General features: G+C 32.3%; 1 protein-coding gene across 1 annotated transcript; it reads left to right on the forward strand.

Moving 5' to 3' along the window:
• The first annotated feature begins 1,883 nt into the window (after positions 1-1,883).
• On the forward strand, positions 1,884-15,935 carry LOC139518023 (calmodulin-like). Its single transcript, XM_071309659.1, has 5 exons — positions 1,884-2,066; positions 12,225-12,258; positions 13,436-13,579; positions 14,519-14,761; positions 15,131-15,935. The coding sequence occupies exons 1-5, from the start codon at positions 2,064-2,066 to the stop codon at positions 15,187-15,189; spliced, it is 483 nt and encodes a 160-aa protein (XP_071165760.1). The 5' UTR covers positions 1,884-2,063; the 3' UTR covers positions 15,190-15,935.

A 15,935-nucleotide genomic window follows, 5' to 3' on the forward strand; every position in this document is an offset into this window, starting at 1 on the left:
CTTATTTTCGATAACTAATATATTTTGTTATCTCAGCTATATCGATATATTGCTCAGGTCAAGCAGTGATGACATTTTTAATCTCTTTGTCATCGTGTTCTCACATGAAACGCTTCCCGAGAGTCGTTTTAGATGAACAGTTTTTGTAATAAGTTGGAAAAGAATATTTAGTCATTCAAAATTTTTATAAGTCCATTTATTTGTAGTGAAGTGCTGGATGCACAAGTACGTAGCCACAGCCGGTCAGCATGGAGATGTTACATCCAATACCTTGTGTAAAGAGTGTATCATTCTCTTTATACGTTACGAACCCTTGTAAGAACTCTTTGGGGGGGGGGGGGGTCCGAAAGTAGCCTCTTGCAAATCTATTTGAGGAAATTTGGTGTTGTCAACTGGTCTAATCTGAAACGATTTAGATATAATATCATATTGTATAGGCAACAAATTATTGAAGATAATAATATTAGATAAAAGATACCTTTACGTCAATTTGAAAAAAAACCAGGATCAGAATATTTGTTTTATTATATAACGAAAATTATGATTAATTTATAAAATGAAGGACAATAACAATTGTACCTGATAAACATGTATATAATTTTCAATAACTTGTACTTAATTTATAAGAATAAATGAGATGCATATCATACCCGTAGCCAGGGGGGTTCGGGGGGTTCGGACGAACCCCCCCTTGAAAACAAATAATGACTGTTAAAGTCAACGTTCTGTTCGAATTGTGACTGTAAAAGTCGAGTTTTTGAGGCCAACGAACCCCCCTTTGGAAATTCCTGGCTACGGGCCTGCATATATATGTCAATGAGATACAAATCAAACGACACAAATACCGAATGACATCTAGAGGTCCAAATATCACGAATAAATCCTGATAAACCTTAATTTTTATATACTGAAATTCCATAGAATTCGCTGAAGCCTATTTTCCAAAACAGACTGCAAGGGCGAAACCAGGGGTTGAGGTGGAATGGTGCATCAACAGGGACACAAACGAATTCAAACAATCTAGTTCACAGACATATTCGACTTCCCTGTCAATCATCAAGTCGAAGGTTACATAAAGTAATTTTAAAATACGAATAAAACAGGGTGGCAGTGCTATCCACATGAGTAACACAATAACAGTGCCGTAATTAATTCAACGTGAATTGCAAACCTTTTTTGTAGCAATGCATTTATATATTTTACAAATATTACATATTTGAAAATGGAAACACAAAAATAATAATTTAGTGTTTCGCTTTTAAAGTTCGTCAGTGTACATAACATTCACAGATTAACCACCTTAATCTATCTCATATTTAATACATATCTGAATAGTTTGCAGTTTTGTTGGGTTGCTGTCTCTTTGACTTTTAACGAGCACATTCTTAATTCCGAAGTTAAAGAGTTTTAAAAAACTTTAGCGGTAATATATTCATTCATTTGTGTATAATTACGTATGATTCTGAGATATCGTGAACATCAATAACGTCTGTGTTTGTTTTTTGATCATATCTAGTTTGATAAATTTCTGGCTAATTGATCAATTTCAGTCAATTATCAGAAAAAAAAGTCTACATGATAAATCATCTATTTTTATATCCTGCTTGGTCGATCGACTACAGTCACAAGCTTCAAAACAAATACAGCAGTTCATACAATAAAAAATTTACAATCGAATACTTTTCCCAAATTACTAATGTATTGTTTATCAAATTCTCGAGTGACAAAAATCCCTTACAAAATATTGAATTGTATAATTATCTCAAAACTCGTGTTTATGATAATAAGAACTGCAAAATACGCATTGCGACATGGTCGTTTCCAATGAAAACTGTTGTAAATTTAGATTACTTTTTAATATTTGATGAAACATCGGGTGTATTAATGGAAAATTATATTTGCGTAAACTGTTTGTGTAAGAGAGCGAAGAGTGGTCTTTGAAACAGTCCCTAAGCGCCATCTATAATTAATGTTGGTAAACGTGTCGCATTAATATATAGCTGACGATCCTGAATTAACTCGTCCCATTATTAATAATCCGGATAGGAACTTGATCTCTTAAAATGGTAGGTTCAAACTTATCTATACTTTTTATTAACTTATTACCACCTTTTCCCTCTATTTACAATTCTATGGTATGCTGGAAAATGTTACAGTAGGAAGCGCGGGAAACAAGATAGTTCATAAATGTTTTGTAATATAATTACTTAGACTTTCTATGGACACCTTGTATAGTACAGGAAGAACATTTTCATTTTCAAGTATTTGATAACACATATGTCATAATATTATTCAATATGTGTAACGGTTTAATGTTTACAGTATATGTGTATATTTGGATTATTGACATCACTGAGTGAATTATTCATTTAAATTGCAGATAAACGTATCTGAAACTGAACCGAATTTGTCAAAAAAGATATGCTTTCATTGAAATCTAATTTCCTTCAAGCTAGCTTATTTCCATGATTGTCTATTATGAAGTTGTACTTTCTTCCATGTTGCATATGGTGCAACACTGTACATTAACTTCATATGTTCAATGTTTTGAAGACATATATATAATATCTTAGTTCACGACCCGTCATTTGTTTGTCCGTTGTCCGTTCAATATCAAATAACAATATATGACAAATCAAAGTCTGTTGAAAACAATTGATTTACATTGAATTAAGAAACACCTTTTCATACTATTGAATCCACTGTTTTATTTGACGGATTTCTGATACAATGTAATAAAACAACATAACACACCGGGAAGATTATCAACATAAACTCTAACATAGTTCAAACTGAAGAGCTTGCAACTTGTAGGAATTTTTATTAACCCCATGTTTCATTTGGTGCTTTTCTTATTCCATTTATTATCAGATTGAAAACTAGAATTGCAAAAATATTTTAATTACTTTGACATTTTTACAAATATTTGACCAGTCTTTCCGCCAGTTTGTGTCTACATGTTATTTATGCATGAAAGGTTTTCATCACCACCTCGCTTTAATACAATCTTTATACATAGAATGGTTCTAGTGTTTCTCAGTCTTCAGTTTTCTATGTTGCGTTTTGTATACAGTTGTTTGTCTTGCTGATTTTTCTTTAAATAGCCATGGCGTTATCAGTTTATTTTAGACTTTAAAGTTTTAATGTGCCTTTGGTATCTTTCATCTCTTGTTTTATAAAATTTGAGATAAGTGTTTTATTCAATTACACCAAAGCCTTATTGCATACGGTTGATATGACTGGTTGCTCATAATAAGACAATAACTTTACTAACTTTACTATATCTGCATTTAAAAGATTTTGTAATTTAGAGGAACCTAACGAAATTGACGGAAATGCTATCAAAACATGTATAGTATTTTTATTCATGGCAACGACGTCAACAAATTTCTACACAAATACTCATAATTTAGTATGGAATGAAAATTAAAAAAAAACCCAATAAAACTGAATATCAAATTAAATACATTTATCTATATATGATTTGTATACGTCATATATGATGAATCTATATATAACTTTCTTTTATATTTCCCTATGATTTGGATAGTCAATGTTATCCCATGGCAGAGCAGATGTTATCATTAATAATGAAATTGTATTGGGTAATATCAATTTTAGTGTCAATTTCATTGTAATTACCGTATGTTACACTTAGAAAGTACTCCCTCTGGAGGATTGGGATCAATAAAAGCCCGGCAATACAGGGAGATACCTCATCAATAAAACACGATATATAAATATATACAAATGTATTTTACTCTCTATCAAACAGCTACTTTGTCGTTGATGAGATGCACGGCCGACACTCGGCTAACCGAGAGATTGGTCGGTTAATCTATATTGAGTATGCGGCTATATGGGCGATTGGTCTGTTAATCGGGTTGGTTATACGTCTGTTAAGAGTAAAACGCTTAATTTAATGTTAAACTCTATTAAATATACGGATTTTTGGCATGTTATAAGAACCAAATCAAAAAAAGAAAAGTGTCTGACAAAATGATATCTATCATAGAACATTTTGCACTTGTAAAAACATTTCTTAGTCTGCGCAGTTTTCAGTAAAACTAAAAGGCGTCGCTCAAGTATGTAGTATTTATGCTTATACGCATAGCAATTTTTTTAATAAAAGGCGAAACAAACAAATTTAGATATCATTTAAAGAACAAAAAATAGTACTGTGGTTCTAAAAAAATAAATTGACCTAGTAAGTAAATATTTCATAATTGTAAAATAACGTGAATAATACCACGTTTTAATGAAAATTATGGGAATAAAGTCTGTTTATGGGTTGGACAACTGAAATTGTGTCAGTTAAGAGTTATTTAGCCACGACAATAATTTTTCTACCTTTATATTTTCCCCTTGAAAAAGGTAAGAATGAGATGTTCCTGAGTAAACAAAAATGACAATACGGTGCCACAGTATCCTAGAAAGAGCATTTTTATTTTGACTTTCTTTGCATTTTATTGAAGGGTGTGTCACTTCAATATAGCGTGATATGGATTGGCTTTGGAATATGCATGCATTTTTTATTGACGTTTTCAATCAGCCTTAATTTTTGTGTTTGTTCGAAGTAGCACGTTCTCAATTCCGACTGAAAGTGTATTTCTAATACAACACAGGGTACATATAACGTGTTCTCGTTCACATATGAACATGATATTTCTCACTGGACATTAAACCATAATTCGTCAGCATCTTCCAATTGGTTCTTTTCTTCTATTACTTAATCATATGTTGTTTACAAACCACTCTAAAGAAGTAAACGGAAAGGAGCGAATGCAGCTACGTTTGGTTATTTTAAGTTTCAATTAATTTTATTCCGTTTAGTTCCTTTCTACATAAGTGCAGAGGAGAACTACAGTTGTCTATGGTGGCCGGTGAAGTCCATGTCGCGTTTTCGCGATTTCACCTTTCATATTCTATAGGGCGAAAATGCGAAATCGCGAAACGGCGAAATCGCGATGTTGAAAACGCGAAAACGCGATTAAACAGAATCAACATGATTTATGCGATCATTCTTGGATGAAATTAATATTACTTTCATATTACACTTTTTGAAACCATTTATATCAATTTTCATTTTCATGTGTTGTTTCCGTATATGTTATATTTCATTGCTCATGTGTTGTTTTCGTATATTTTGTTCGCTCGTCTTGAGCCTAATCATTTGATCCGAAACACCCCATATAGCAATAAAATTATACTTTTATTGCCATTCATAACTCTTAACAGACCAATTAACAGACCGGGTTTTATACATCCGACCCATTAACAGACCAGGTTTTAAATAAAGATTGATTTATGTCACCAAAAAAACAGATTTTCGTGTAGATTTTTCACATAATGATATCAATATGGTTAACAAACATAATGCCCTTCTTTTTTCGATGTTCAATATACTGAATGCAAGTAAATTTAACCAATGTGTCATTTTGTGTACATTTTATGTGTGTAAAATGTGTATAAATTTATTGATGAGTAACCCGCCTTTTCATTTTATAGATCGTACATCGAAGCTAGAAAAATAATAATTACACCACTGAATTCAGTACATTGAATTGTTTTGTTAGACATGAATACTTTTTATGATGAAAATATATTTAGAAAGTTATACAATGAAACATGCTGAACTTTCAATGATTTTCTCGATAACACCCGATTAACAGACCAACCGCCGAAAAAAGCCGCATACTCAATATAGATTAACCGACCAATCTTTCAGTTAGCCGAGTGTCGGCCGTGAGATGACTCTTTTTAAAATTAACATTGTACAAGTATAAAACTGCAACGGTTGAAAACGCAAATCATATAATTACGTGTCATCTTAGCAGATTTAGAAAGGTAAACACTAAACAAAGGGGCAAACAAACAAAATTGGTTTACTGAAAAAGAGGAAATAGAATATTCCTAATACTATACTAATACACAAAAACAACACGCATCTACATAAAGCACAATAGCTGTTCATAATTGTGATCCGCACCTAATCATACTTTTGGAACCTATAACTCTGCGCTTATTGCGAATTGTCGCTGTCATACATATACGTGTAGTTCACTCATTTATTGTTTAAGTTGGTTTTCACTTGAAAAGACTCGTTAAATCGTAACTGAGTTGGACAAACATCACGGTATGTATTTCATTTCAGTAAAACATCAATTCATTAAAACAATGATGATGATTTTTGACGCAGGTATATAGTTTTACTTAAAATATTAATTAGGGATAACGTCATGCCTATACGATTGAAGAACATTCAAACGTGCTGCTCGAATTACTCCAGAAATTGATAATTGAACGTTTTCCGTTGGGACACCATTAAACGAAGTGTAATAAAATATTATTGGTTTATGCTTATCATAACTATAAAATTGATCAGTGTTAACATTGATCTTTTCCATGTATTACTTAGATGGATCGTTCTAGTTACTGTTTTGACGAGACTGAAAAAGACACAGTAACGGTTCTTTTGACTACGAAACATGACATCTCCATGGTCTAAAGCAAACGTTTAACATTGAATTACTCTTCTTCATTCAAGTCCCTATTCTATGTTATCAGCAGTCATTCCAGTCCATGAAACTACAAATAAGTCGATACGATGGATTTTAAGTTGGCACTTAGGAGCTATAAGTGATAATTGATAATATTTCAATAATTAATACCGAATTTGTCAGAATAAATACTAGTATGTGCATGTTCAACACATTAGATATTATTAGCCCTATTCTGACAGTATTGGTACAAAGTACAGGATTGTTATATTAGTGCTATACTATCATGAGTAAGGCAAGAGTATACAAATAGATATATAAGAGTATTTGAAGTTAGTGAAAGCTAGACCAATACCCAATTGAAGCTAACAGATAATCTATGATTTCCAAAACTAAATAATCAAATATATTATAATTGGTATGGTGTATTCCCTTAACTATGAAATCATGTTGTAACCCGACAAATATATATATACATTTTAGAAAGAATACTTAGTAACATGATATTGTAATTATTTGTACAAAGCTTGAAAAGGGTTACTCGGTTCCTTCGATTTTGTTCCTGATGTTTATGACATCTAAGCAATTGAACTTGAAAAATAGAAAACCACACATATAATAGGTCTGCTGCATATCTTAACTTACATAAAAAAAATAACATTCGGTGTTCGTTAAACTTCTTAAAAATTCTTCTACATAAAAAGTGGGTTTCTTTTCTTTTATTGGACGTAAAGTACAGGTTTCTATATGTATAGGAAATATAACTATATTCGATGGGCATTAAAATATACGATCAATGACAAAAATTATGTATTTGATAATAAATGCTTGCTGTACATAAGTGATCTCATTAGTAAAATAGTTCATCAAACATTTATACATTAGCAGCTAGTGATGCAATGATAAAGAAATAATAACCGTATAATACTCATTGATGATTTCCCAATCAATTATTACACAAAGGAATGTATAACGTTTTGTCAAACGTCTATGCGACAGTGAACCCATCGCACTGGTTAGCTAAAAACTGGACATCTAAAAAGTAAAATCGCAATAAAACTGAACTCCGAGGAAAATTCAAAACGGCAAAGTTCTCAATCAAAGGGCAAAATCAAAAGCTCTAAAAGACCAAACGAATGGACAATACATTACTTCTTACATACTAAGATGCATTCTAAACTTCAGGAGCGTAAACTGTATGACTCGCTATTAACTGGCTGTTATCAAGACAAAGTACTATATAAATATTTGTAAATTTGTATATCTGCTCTGAGCACGTACTGACCTCCAATCTGTTTTTTTCCTAAATGTACATAAGTACAGTATATATACGATTGTGGCTACTTAAACTGGATACAACAATTATGATCATTTTTCATTATGTATTGTGCACTCGTCCAATTCCAGCACTTTCTAAAAGCTTACTCATCAAAGATACAAGGCTTATAACTTGGTATAACTTGGTAGAAATTAAAATTAAGTCATGATATTAAGAAAGGCGAGAACTCTTTATAGAAAATCCAACAATACCGGTTATCCAATAGATATAGGAAGATGTGGTGTGAGAGCCAATGAGACAACTCTCCATCCATATAACAATATATAAAAGTAAACCATTATAGGTCAACCATGACACAAAATCAGTACATGCAAAGCAAAATAAAAAAAAAACAAATAAGCAAAGGAACAGTGCTTTATTGCTGTTTTTGATCTCAAAGTCACATCAAATTAGCACAATATTGTCGAAAGTGGGGTTAAACATCAATCAGTCAATCAATCAATCATCTCAAAGTCACAGTGAGACCTTTAACACCGAGCAAAAGAGCACATAAGAACTGTTATCTCATTGCCGGTGTAAGATGGTCCCTAGCACCAACTTGAGCGGAATTCTTTGCAAAAATAAATTTGGATAGACTTTGAAAGACGTAACACCACCTAATCGGACCTGGTCAAAAAAGGGACATACTGGAACGTAGCACATATTTAAAACATAATAGTTCCTAAGCATAGATGTAAACTAGGTACCATACATTTTAGTCTGATGGAAGACGAAGGACAAGTGATCCTTGTAGAACACAATGTTTTTGATAATTTTTTGACAAAAATGTATGAATCAATTCTAAAATTCAAAGCATAATATTGTTTATCTCTCAGATATGAATTGCCTAATTTGGTGCATCTAGAATTCCGGTAACCAGACTGACTCTAGGTTTGTATAGCGGGAATTTCGTGTAAAGCAGGAGAAGCTCAGATTGTCAACGCACTTTGTTTTCCTAACTTTTCTTCTATTGGCTTGTTAATTTACATGGAGTGAATAGTTTTGAACATATGTAAACTACTGTTGATTCTTATTTTGTATTTCAATTTTATTACTGCACGATTTTCTCTTATAGAAATACAAATGTATGACCGTGACTGTATTGCAGGTCTCAGGCTTATTTGTAAAATGATACCCAATTTGATAAAATGAATTGTCTGTACACATCAATACATCATATCTACAAACATGGTTTATGTTATTGTTTTAATGAATATCAATTCTCTCGATTAGCTATGTTGTTTTAATCGTTATTGGTAATGCGAGACTGATATTTGACGGATGAGACTAGACTTGCTACATGTCCCTTCCTAATTATTATTATTTTTTCAATTTTGCCCCTTTAATAATTTTACTGCTATAACTAGGAGATTACAATTATACTGACATCTGCAGGAGGCAAGGGCAATCAGTAGGCTGGCACTTATCAGTAAACATATAAATTAGTAAGAGAGAAATATTAGAAAGGGAATTGTAGCAAGTCTAGGATGAGACGCCAGATGCTCGACTTATATATACCCAAACCTATTGGTCTTTGATCTTATATAGATTATAACTCACTACGGTAAATGGGACAAATTGATTTTATATTCCTGGTAATATCTCCTACTAGTCTAAAGGGAAATTAACATAATTGTTAATGTGTGAAAGATATGGAATAGTTACATCAAATTAACCACTGACATATTAATCAAGAACCAAAGGAAAAAACTAAAGTCTGCAATTGGATATTCAAGCATACTAAAAAAAAGATAGTCTGTTAATGACTGGACTAACTTCGATACCTTTGGCAAACCTTTAATCAAATTTATGTCGTCCATGGTTTTCAACTTCGTACTTTGATTGGCCCTCTTACTTAATTTTTATTCGAGCGTCACTGATGAGCCTTTTTCTTTTAGACCAAATGCACGTCTGGAGTTAAAAAAATATGACGAGTTTATTAAATATCATAAAACACTTAAGAATAAGATAAATGTCAGTATTTAAGTATTGTTAAATATGATTTAAATACATGACACTAAATATATAGAACCGAAGTCTTCCATGTCTTTTCTTTTTGAAATATTTATTGTTATGAGTTGGTTATATGTATTTTAACCTTATTCTCATGTTATCTCATTGTATACATACACAATTATAATGACAAGCAACATGAACTTTCCTTGATCTAACGTCACAGTAGAATTGAGAATGGGAATTAGGAATGTGTCAAAGAGACAAAAACCCGACCATAGAACAGACAACAACAGAAGGTCAACAATAGGTCCTCAACGCAGCCAAAAATTCCAGCACCCGGAGGCGTCCTTCAGCTGGCCCCTAAACAAATATATATACTAGTTCAGTGGTAATGGACGTCATACTAAATTCCAAATTATACACAAGAAACTAATTAAAAATAATACAATACTAACAAAAGCCAGAGGCTCCTGACTTGGGACAGGCGCAAAAATGCGGCGGGGTTAAAAAATGAGATCTCAACTCTCCCCCTATACATCTAGCCAATGTAGAAAAGTAAACACATAACAATACGCACATTAAAATTCAGTTCAAGAGAAGTCCGAGTCTGATGTCAGAAGATGTAACAAAAGAAAATAAACAATGACAATAATACATCTACTAGCAGTTAACAGTACCTATATTGCATCGAGTACCTTAATTGCACTTATTCAATAAAAATAGCTGCAGAAATTACAAGTTTTCTTTTAAGACTTAAACAATTTGTAATTTTTGGATTTGACATTATACATGGCTTGCAACATAGGTAGATATATTTAGTCATTCACAAACATACACAGTATATATATGCAGATATGCAATCGAAAAGTTAAATCTATGGAAACGACGCCATGCGACGTTCACAAAAAATGTCATCTTTTAAAAATTAGCAAAAAGATTAAAAAAAATGTTACAATTTAAGAATGGACTAAAGACAAAACGTTCTAAATGTTTGAAGAAACAAAACCAAACACCTGTTATTCGATTTTTAAGGATGTGAATTTAAGCTGGATTCAATGTGGGTACTCCTCATTACTCAATCATGGATCGTTTGGAAGTCGGTTCAAGTCAATATTTCCATGCTTCAATACGGATTCAAAATTATATTGGTGGACACTTTTGTATTGATCATATATATATACTGAGTGCCAATGAAAACGCAACACTTTTGTTTTTCAAAAAAAAATTATAATTTTTATTTTATCTATATTAGAACTTTGTATTATTGGTTGAAAATGACTTTTCAGACAATTGTCGACAACTTTACGGTTGAGTGATTTTTGGAACAGATGCGAAGTAAGGGCTATTTTGAACGGACATAAACCTAGTGCACCGCTTTTCAACTGTACGCACCATTTATACAACTTTGTCATTTAAAGCTTGGCTAATGTCATGAATTTTCCCGCCCTTATTGTTAAGAAACGGCAATGAACATCTGAGTTAATGCCAGGACTTTCTGACAACCGGCGATATGCAGTTTTGGGTATGAACCAATGAAGCCTTCCACAGCATACAATTACGAGAAGACTGAAGTTGTAGCCTATACAATAACCCAAATCATCCACAAATTCAACCAAAATGGTTCATTCAATGATAAGCCACATCCCGGGGTACAAAAAGCAAAAAACGCACAGCAAGACCGATACATTTGGTCTTGAACATATCCGATATCGCCTCTGGTAGCTGTCCAAAGGTCACGAGAGTTCAATGGTGGTCAAGGTAGAACCTTTCGAGCAATTTCAGTAAAGCACCATTTGCGCAGAAATTGTTAAAGATCACCACAGTCTTTCCTTAATGACATCTTAACGGCAGTCTGGCATAAATATCGAATTCTGTAGACCAAAAATCATTCATTATGTACCAAAAACCGTCAGTGGTGGTTACATAGACATCTGGCACCCGCCTTGACCAAAAGTCATGCTTTTCGTTGGAGTTTGGTCCGATCGAGCAAATTTTGCATAGATTTGACATGGTTTAGACGATGAAAACCACTACCAATATCATAAAGTCAGCTTAAGTCTGCTTTGCGGGACAAGTGGAATAACATTCCTTGGAATCACATTAAACGTCCGGGATGATCAATTCCACGGTGCTGTTGAGATAGCGCTGCATCACGGGGTTGTTACATTTTTTGTTAGGACTGTGAGTTGATGATTCGACATTGGTTTTTACGTTTACCTATTGCGCCCAAAAGATTACATGAAACATTTTTGATTGATATCGATCTATTGTTAAAATTGTTAATTTTCAAGAACAATTTATTTTGAAAGATTATCATTTCTAGTATAAATTATTTTTTTGAAAAACCAAGTGTTGCGTTTTCATTGGCACTCATATATATAAGTATCTTCTCAACTGCCGCATACTTTATTCACTCTTTGCTAACCCTGTTCATATGTTTTATTTTTCAGTCTGAATTACAACTATCAGAAGAACAGGTTGCAGGTAGCTATTATATCTATATAATATAAATGTCCCTTCAAATTTGACTACCATTGATATCAAATGTCATAAGCACTAGCCTTACACAGTTTTAAGCCTAAAAATATATATTTGATGAGTTTTGACGCCGAAGATAGAAACATAGTTGATCAAATATGTGTAAATTTTGTTGATTTTGTATCAACATTGTGTCATAGATCAAATTTATTCGTTCAGCGCATGTTCACTCTTTGATCTGGTTCATAAGGGTTTCTCGTTTCTAGTTTTTTTATATAGAGTAGACCGTTGGTTTTCCAGTTTGAATGGTTTCTCGATTTTTGACTCTCGACTAATGACTTTCGAACAGCGGTATACTACTATTGCCTTTATTTATACATGTCATTTTGGGGGCCCTTTATAGCTTGCTGTTTGGTGTTAGCAAAGGCTCCGTGTTGAAACCCTTACTTTGACCTATAATGGTTTACTTTTACAAATTGTGACATGAATGAGAGAGTTGTCTCATCGGCACTCATACCACATCTTCTTCAATCTATAAACACAAATCAATGGATCTTTATCTAATAAAGTGTTCGCTTACATCTAAAACGATATAGGAATTCAAATAGGGTTGATTGTTTAATGCGAGAAGCAAGCAACTGAAAAAAAATTGTCAAAATTTAGGAGAATCTTAGACGAAATCAAGTAAGATAAGAAAAAAAAAGGTGTACTACATTAAAGTTTTAAAATTACTGATCCAAACAGAGAGGTCTCCATTAGTTCATACCGATCTCACAGAAAATATAAAAAAGAAGATGTGGTATGATTGCCAATGAGAAAACTCTTCACAAGAGACCAAATGATGTAGAAATAAACAAATATATAGGTTAACGTACGACCTTCATCAAAGAGCAAAGCCCATACCGCATAGTCTGTTATATATGGCCCCGAAAGGACAAATGCAAAACAATTCAAACGAGAAAACTAACTGAGGGCTCGATTAGTTCGACACATTTTTTACCATTCAGCAAGATGTTAGCAGACAAATACTATTCATGCACATTTGTGTTCAGCATAGTGTTCCAACCAAAGCGCAGTCTGTTATTAAACTGTTTTTTTATGGTCAAATTTAATATTTTTGCATAACAGTCTTATCTATTCAATCTCAACGATGTATAATGTAAAACTATTTTCCTTTATCTAGAATTTAAGGAAGCTTTTAGTTTGTTTGATAAAGATGGCGATGGGTGTATTACAACGAAGGAACTGGGAACTGTTATGAGGTCACTAGGTCAAAATCCTACAGAAACGGAACTACAAGACATGATTAATGAGGTGGATGCAGACGGTAGGTTGGATTTTATCAGAATAAATTATGTATTTTCTATAGAGATGTTTTACTCATTACAAAAGGATTATTGACATTTGATAAACTAATGTAAAATTGAAACCATGTCACAGGAACATGATCAACAAAATAGAAACTTAATTTAAAGTGGTCTATTTTTGAAAGTATTTTAGCGATATAAATTTTTTTCATTCAGTAGATAAGATTGTTTTTTTAGCTATGTATTTATTTGTCAATGATTGAAGAATGTATAATCTTTGAAATATTTGAGTTATAGTGTCGTTGGGTTGCTGTTACACTGAAAATTGAGAAATACTTTGGAGTTTTGTGGTATCAGGTTACTTTTTGAATACCTTATTATTTTGAGATATCTTTGCATGTGTGTGTACTTGAGTTGCTGTTTGACTGATGTTTACCCACTATTTCGGATATATTCATATGTATGCTCTCTAAATTACTAAATACAGCCAAAACGCGCATATTAAGCTTAGATTCATACAAGTATTAACTGGTTTAAAATCCGAAAAGGACAAAGATTAACAATTGTAATATACAATGTACCGATTATATTAACTGTATGATAGTGCATGTCTACAAATCCTACACAATTGTCATCTGCACCAAACCAAAACATTAACAACTCGAGGCGAGCCCACTAACACGAGACCTCTAACGAGATATATTGCATTAGTATTCAAGTAAATAAATACATTATTAAGAATTTGGAAACGTATATTCGTTTCGATGACTCGCGTGTTGGTGTTTGGTGTGGTCTGTTACTCAATATTTTTATGTTTTTACTGTTATTCTTTATTTTGAAATATATTTTTTATTCGTTTTTAACAAAATATATGTCACAGTGGATCGTTAGTGTGCATGAGTTTCTTTATCTTTTCTAGTTTTTGCTTTTAAACTAATAATTTTGCGTGACTTTTGTAGGAAATGGTACAATAGATTTTTCTGAATTTTTGACAATGATGGCTCGAAAAATGAAGGAGACAGATTCAGAGGATGAACTTAGGGAAGCTTTTAAAGTGTTTGATAAGGATGGCAATGGATTTATAAGTGCCGCTGAATTACGTCACGTGATGCGAAATCTTGGTGAAAGATTGACTGATGAAGAGGTTGATGAAATGATTAAAGAAGCTGACATCGATGGAGACGGCCAGGTTAATTACGAAGGTAAGAAACAAAGCTTTACCTATTACAACTGTTCCAGTTAAGATAGAACAGGTGTCTAAATGAGTATTTAGTGTGAGCTAAGGCTCCGTGTTGAAGACTTTGACCTCTAATGGTTTACTTTTATAAATTGTGACTTGGGTGGAGAGTTGTCTCATTGGCACTCATACCTCTTCTTGTATCTTTTGATTGGAAACAGCTCCAAAATTCGATATATTGTTTTAAAGAAATTAACAAATTTCCTTCAGAAATATAGTTTATTCAAATGAAGAAAAAAATAACTATTATGTTTCATATTCTAAAATTCTGTTTTAAATTAGAAAACACAATTTTTTTTCCAAATGATATTAAATTTATATTAATTTATTACAGAATTTGTTTCAATGATGATGGGAGAAAAAAGTCAACAACAACAACAGAGTAATAAATGAAAGCGGAAACGGAAGTCGTTCATTTTTCTACTGCTGATAGTCATAGTTTTGTAATCGAATCGCACACAAAATAGGAAACAGTTTTAGTTAGATTTACAACACAATTGAGAGGAGGTTCCAATTTAATTATACTGCCTCATGCAAAATAAAAGTCAGACTCTACCGTTAGATATATTCTTAGTCATCTAGTTTCAGTAAACATGCATGCTATTTATGTTAAAGGAAATTTATTCTCAACTGAAAGCCATGATGTATATTGCTACAAATCTGTCCAAGATAATTGATTTGAAAAGGACTTCATTTGTACTACATATAATTTAATTTTCGTGATACGATACTTTCATTTTTAAGTGTAATTCGGTTATTTATCTATGCGTTGGTTAGTTTCTATTTTTTGTATTTGAAATAATAGCTCATTAATAAATTGACAATTAAATGGCTGGTCTAGTCATGAAAAATACATTCCAATGTATAGAATAGCTTGTGCTAAGACCGAATGGCTAACTGTTTATCATAAGATCTTTCAAAATTGTGTGAGTTCGGATAACAGTGGTATTAATATAGATGAGATGCTCAATTATCTACCAGATAATGAAAACCTAGGATTTGAATAAATTATTTTTTAAGATTTATAGAAATGAAACGAACTCCTTAGTTACATGTATTTGGACACATTTTTTTACAATTAGTATCATCTTCATTTTGTATATTCCATACAAGTACATTGAATAAAGAAAAGATTTTTA

Source organism: Mytilus edulis, chromosome 3 (assembly GCF_963676685.1).
Source record: "Mytilus edulis chromosome 3, xbMytEdul2.2, whole genome shotgun sequence".
In the NCBI taxonomy this organism is placed as follows: domain Eukaryota; kingdom Metazoa; phylum Mollusca; class Bivalvia; order Mytilida; family Mytilidae; genus Mytilus; species Mytilus edulis.

Bases quoted from the DNA above. Each gene is read 5' to 3' on its own strand.
- LOC139518023 (XM_071309659.1), top strand. The intron at 12,259-13,435 runs GTAGCTATTATA...TCCTTTATCTAG, and splicing joins ATCAGAAGAACAGGTTGCAG to AATTTAAGGAAGCTTTTAGT. The intron at 14,762-15,130 runs GTAAGAAACAAA...AATTTATTACAG, and splicing joins CGGCCAGGTTAATTACGAAG to AATTTGTTTCAATGATGATG.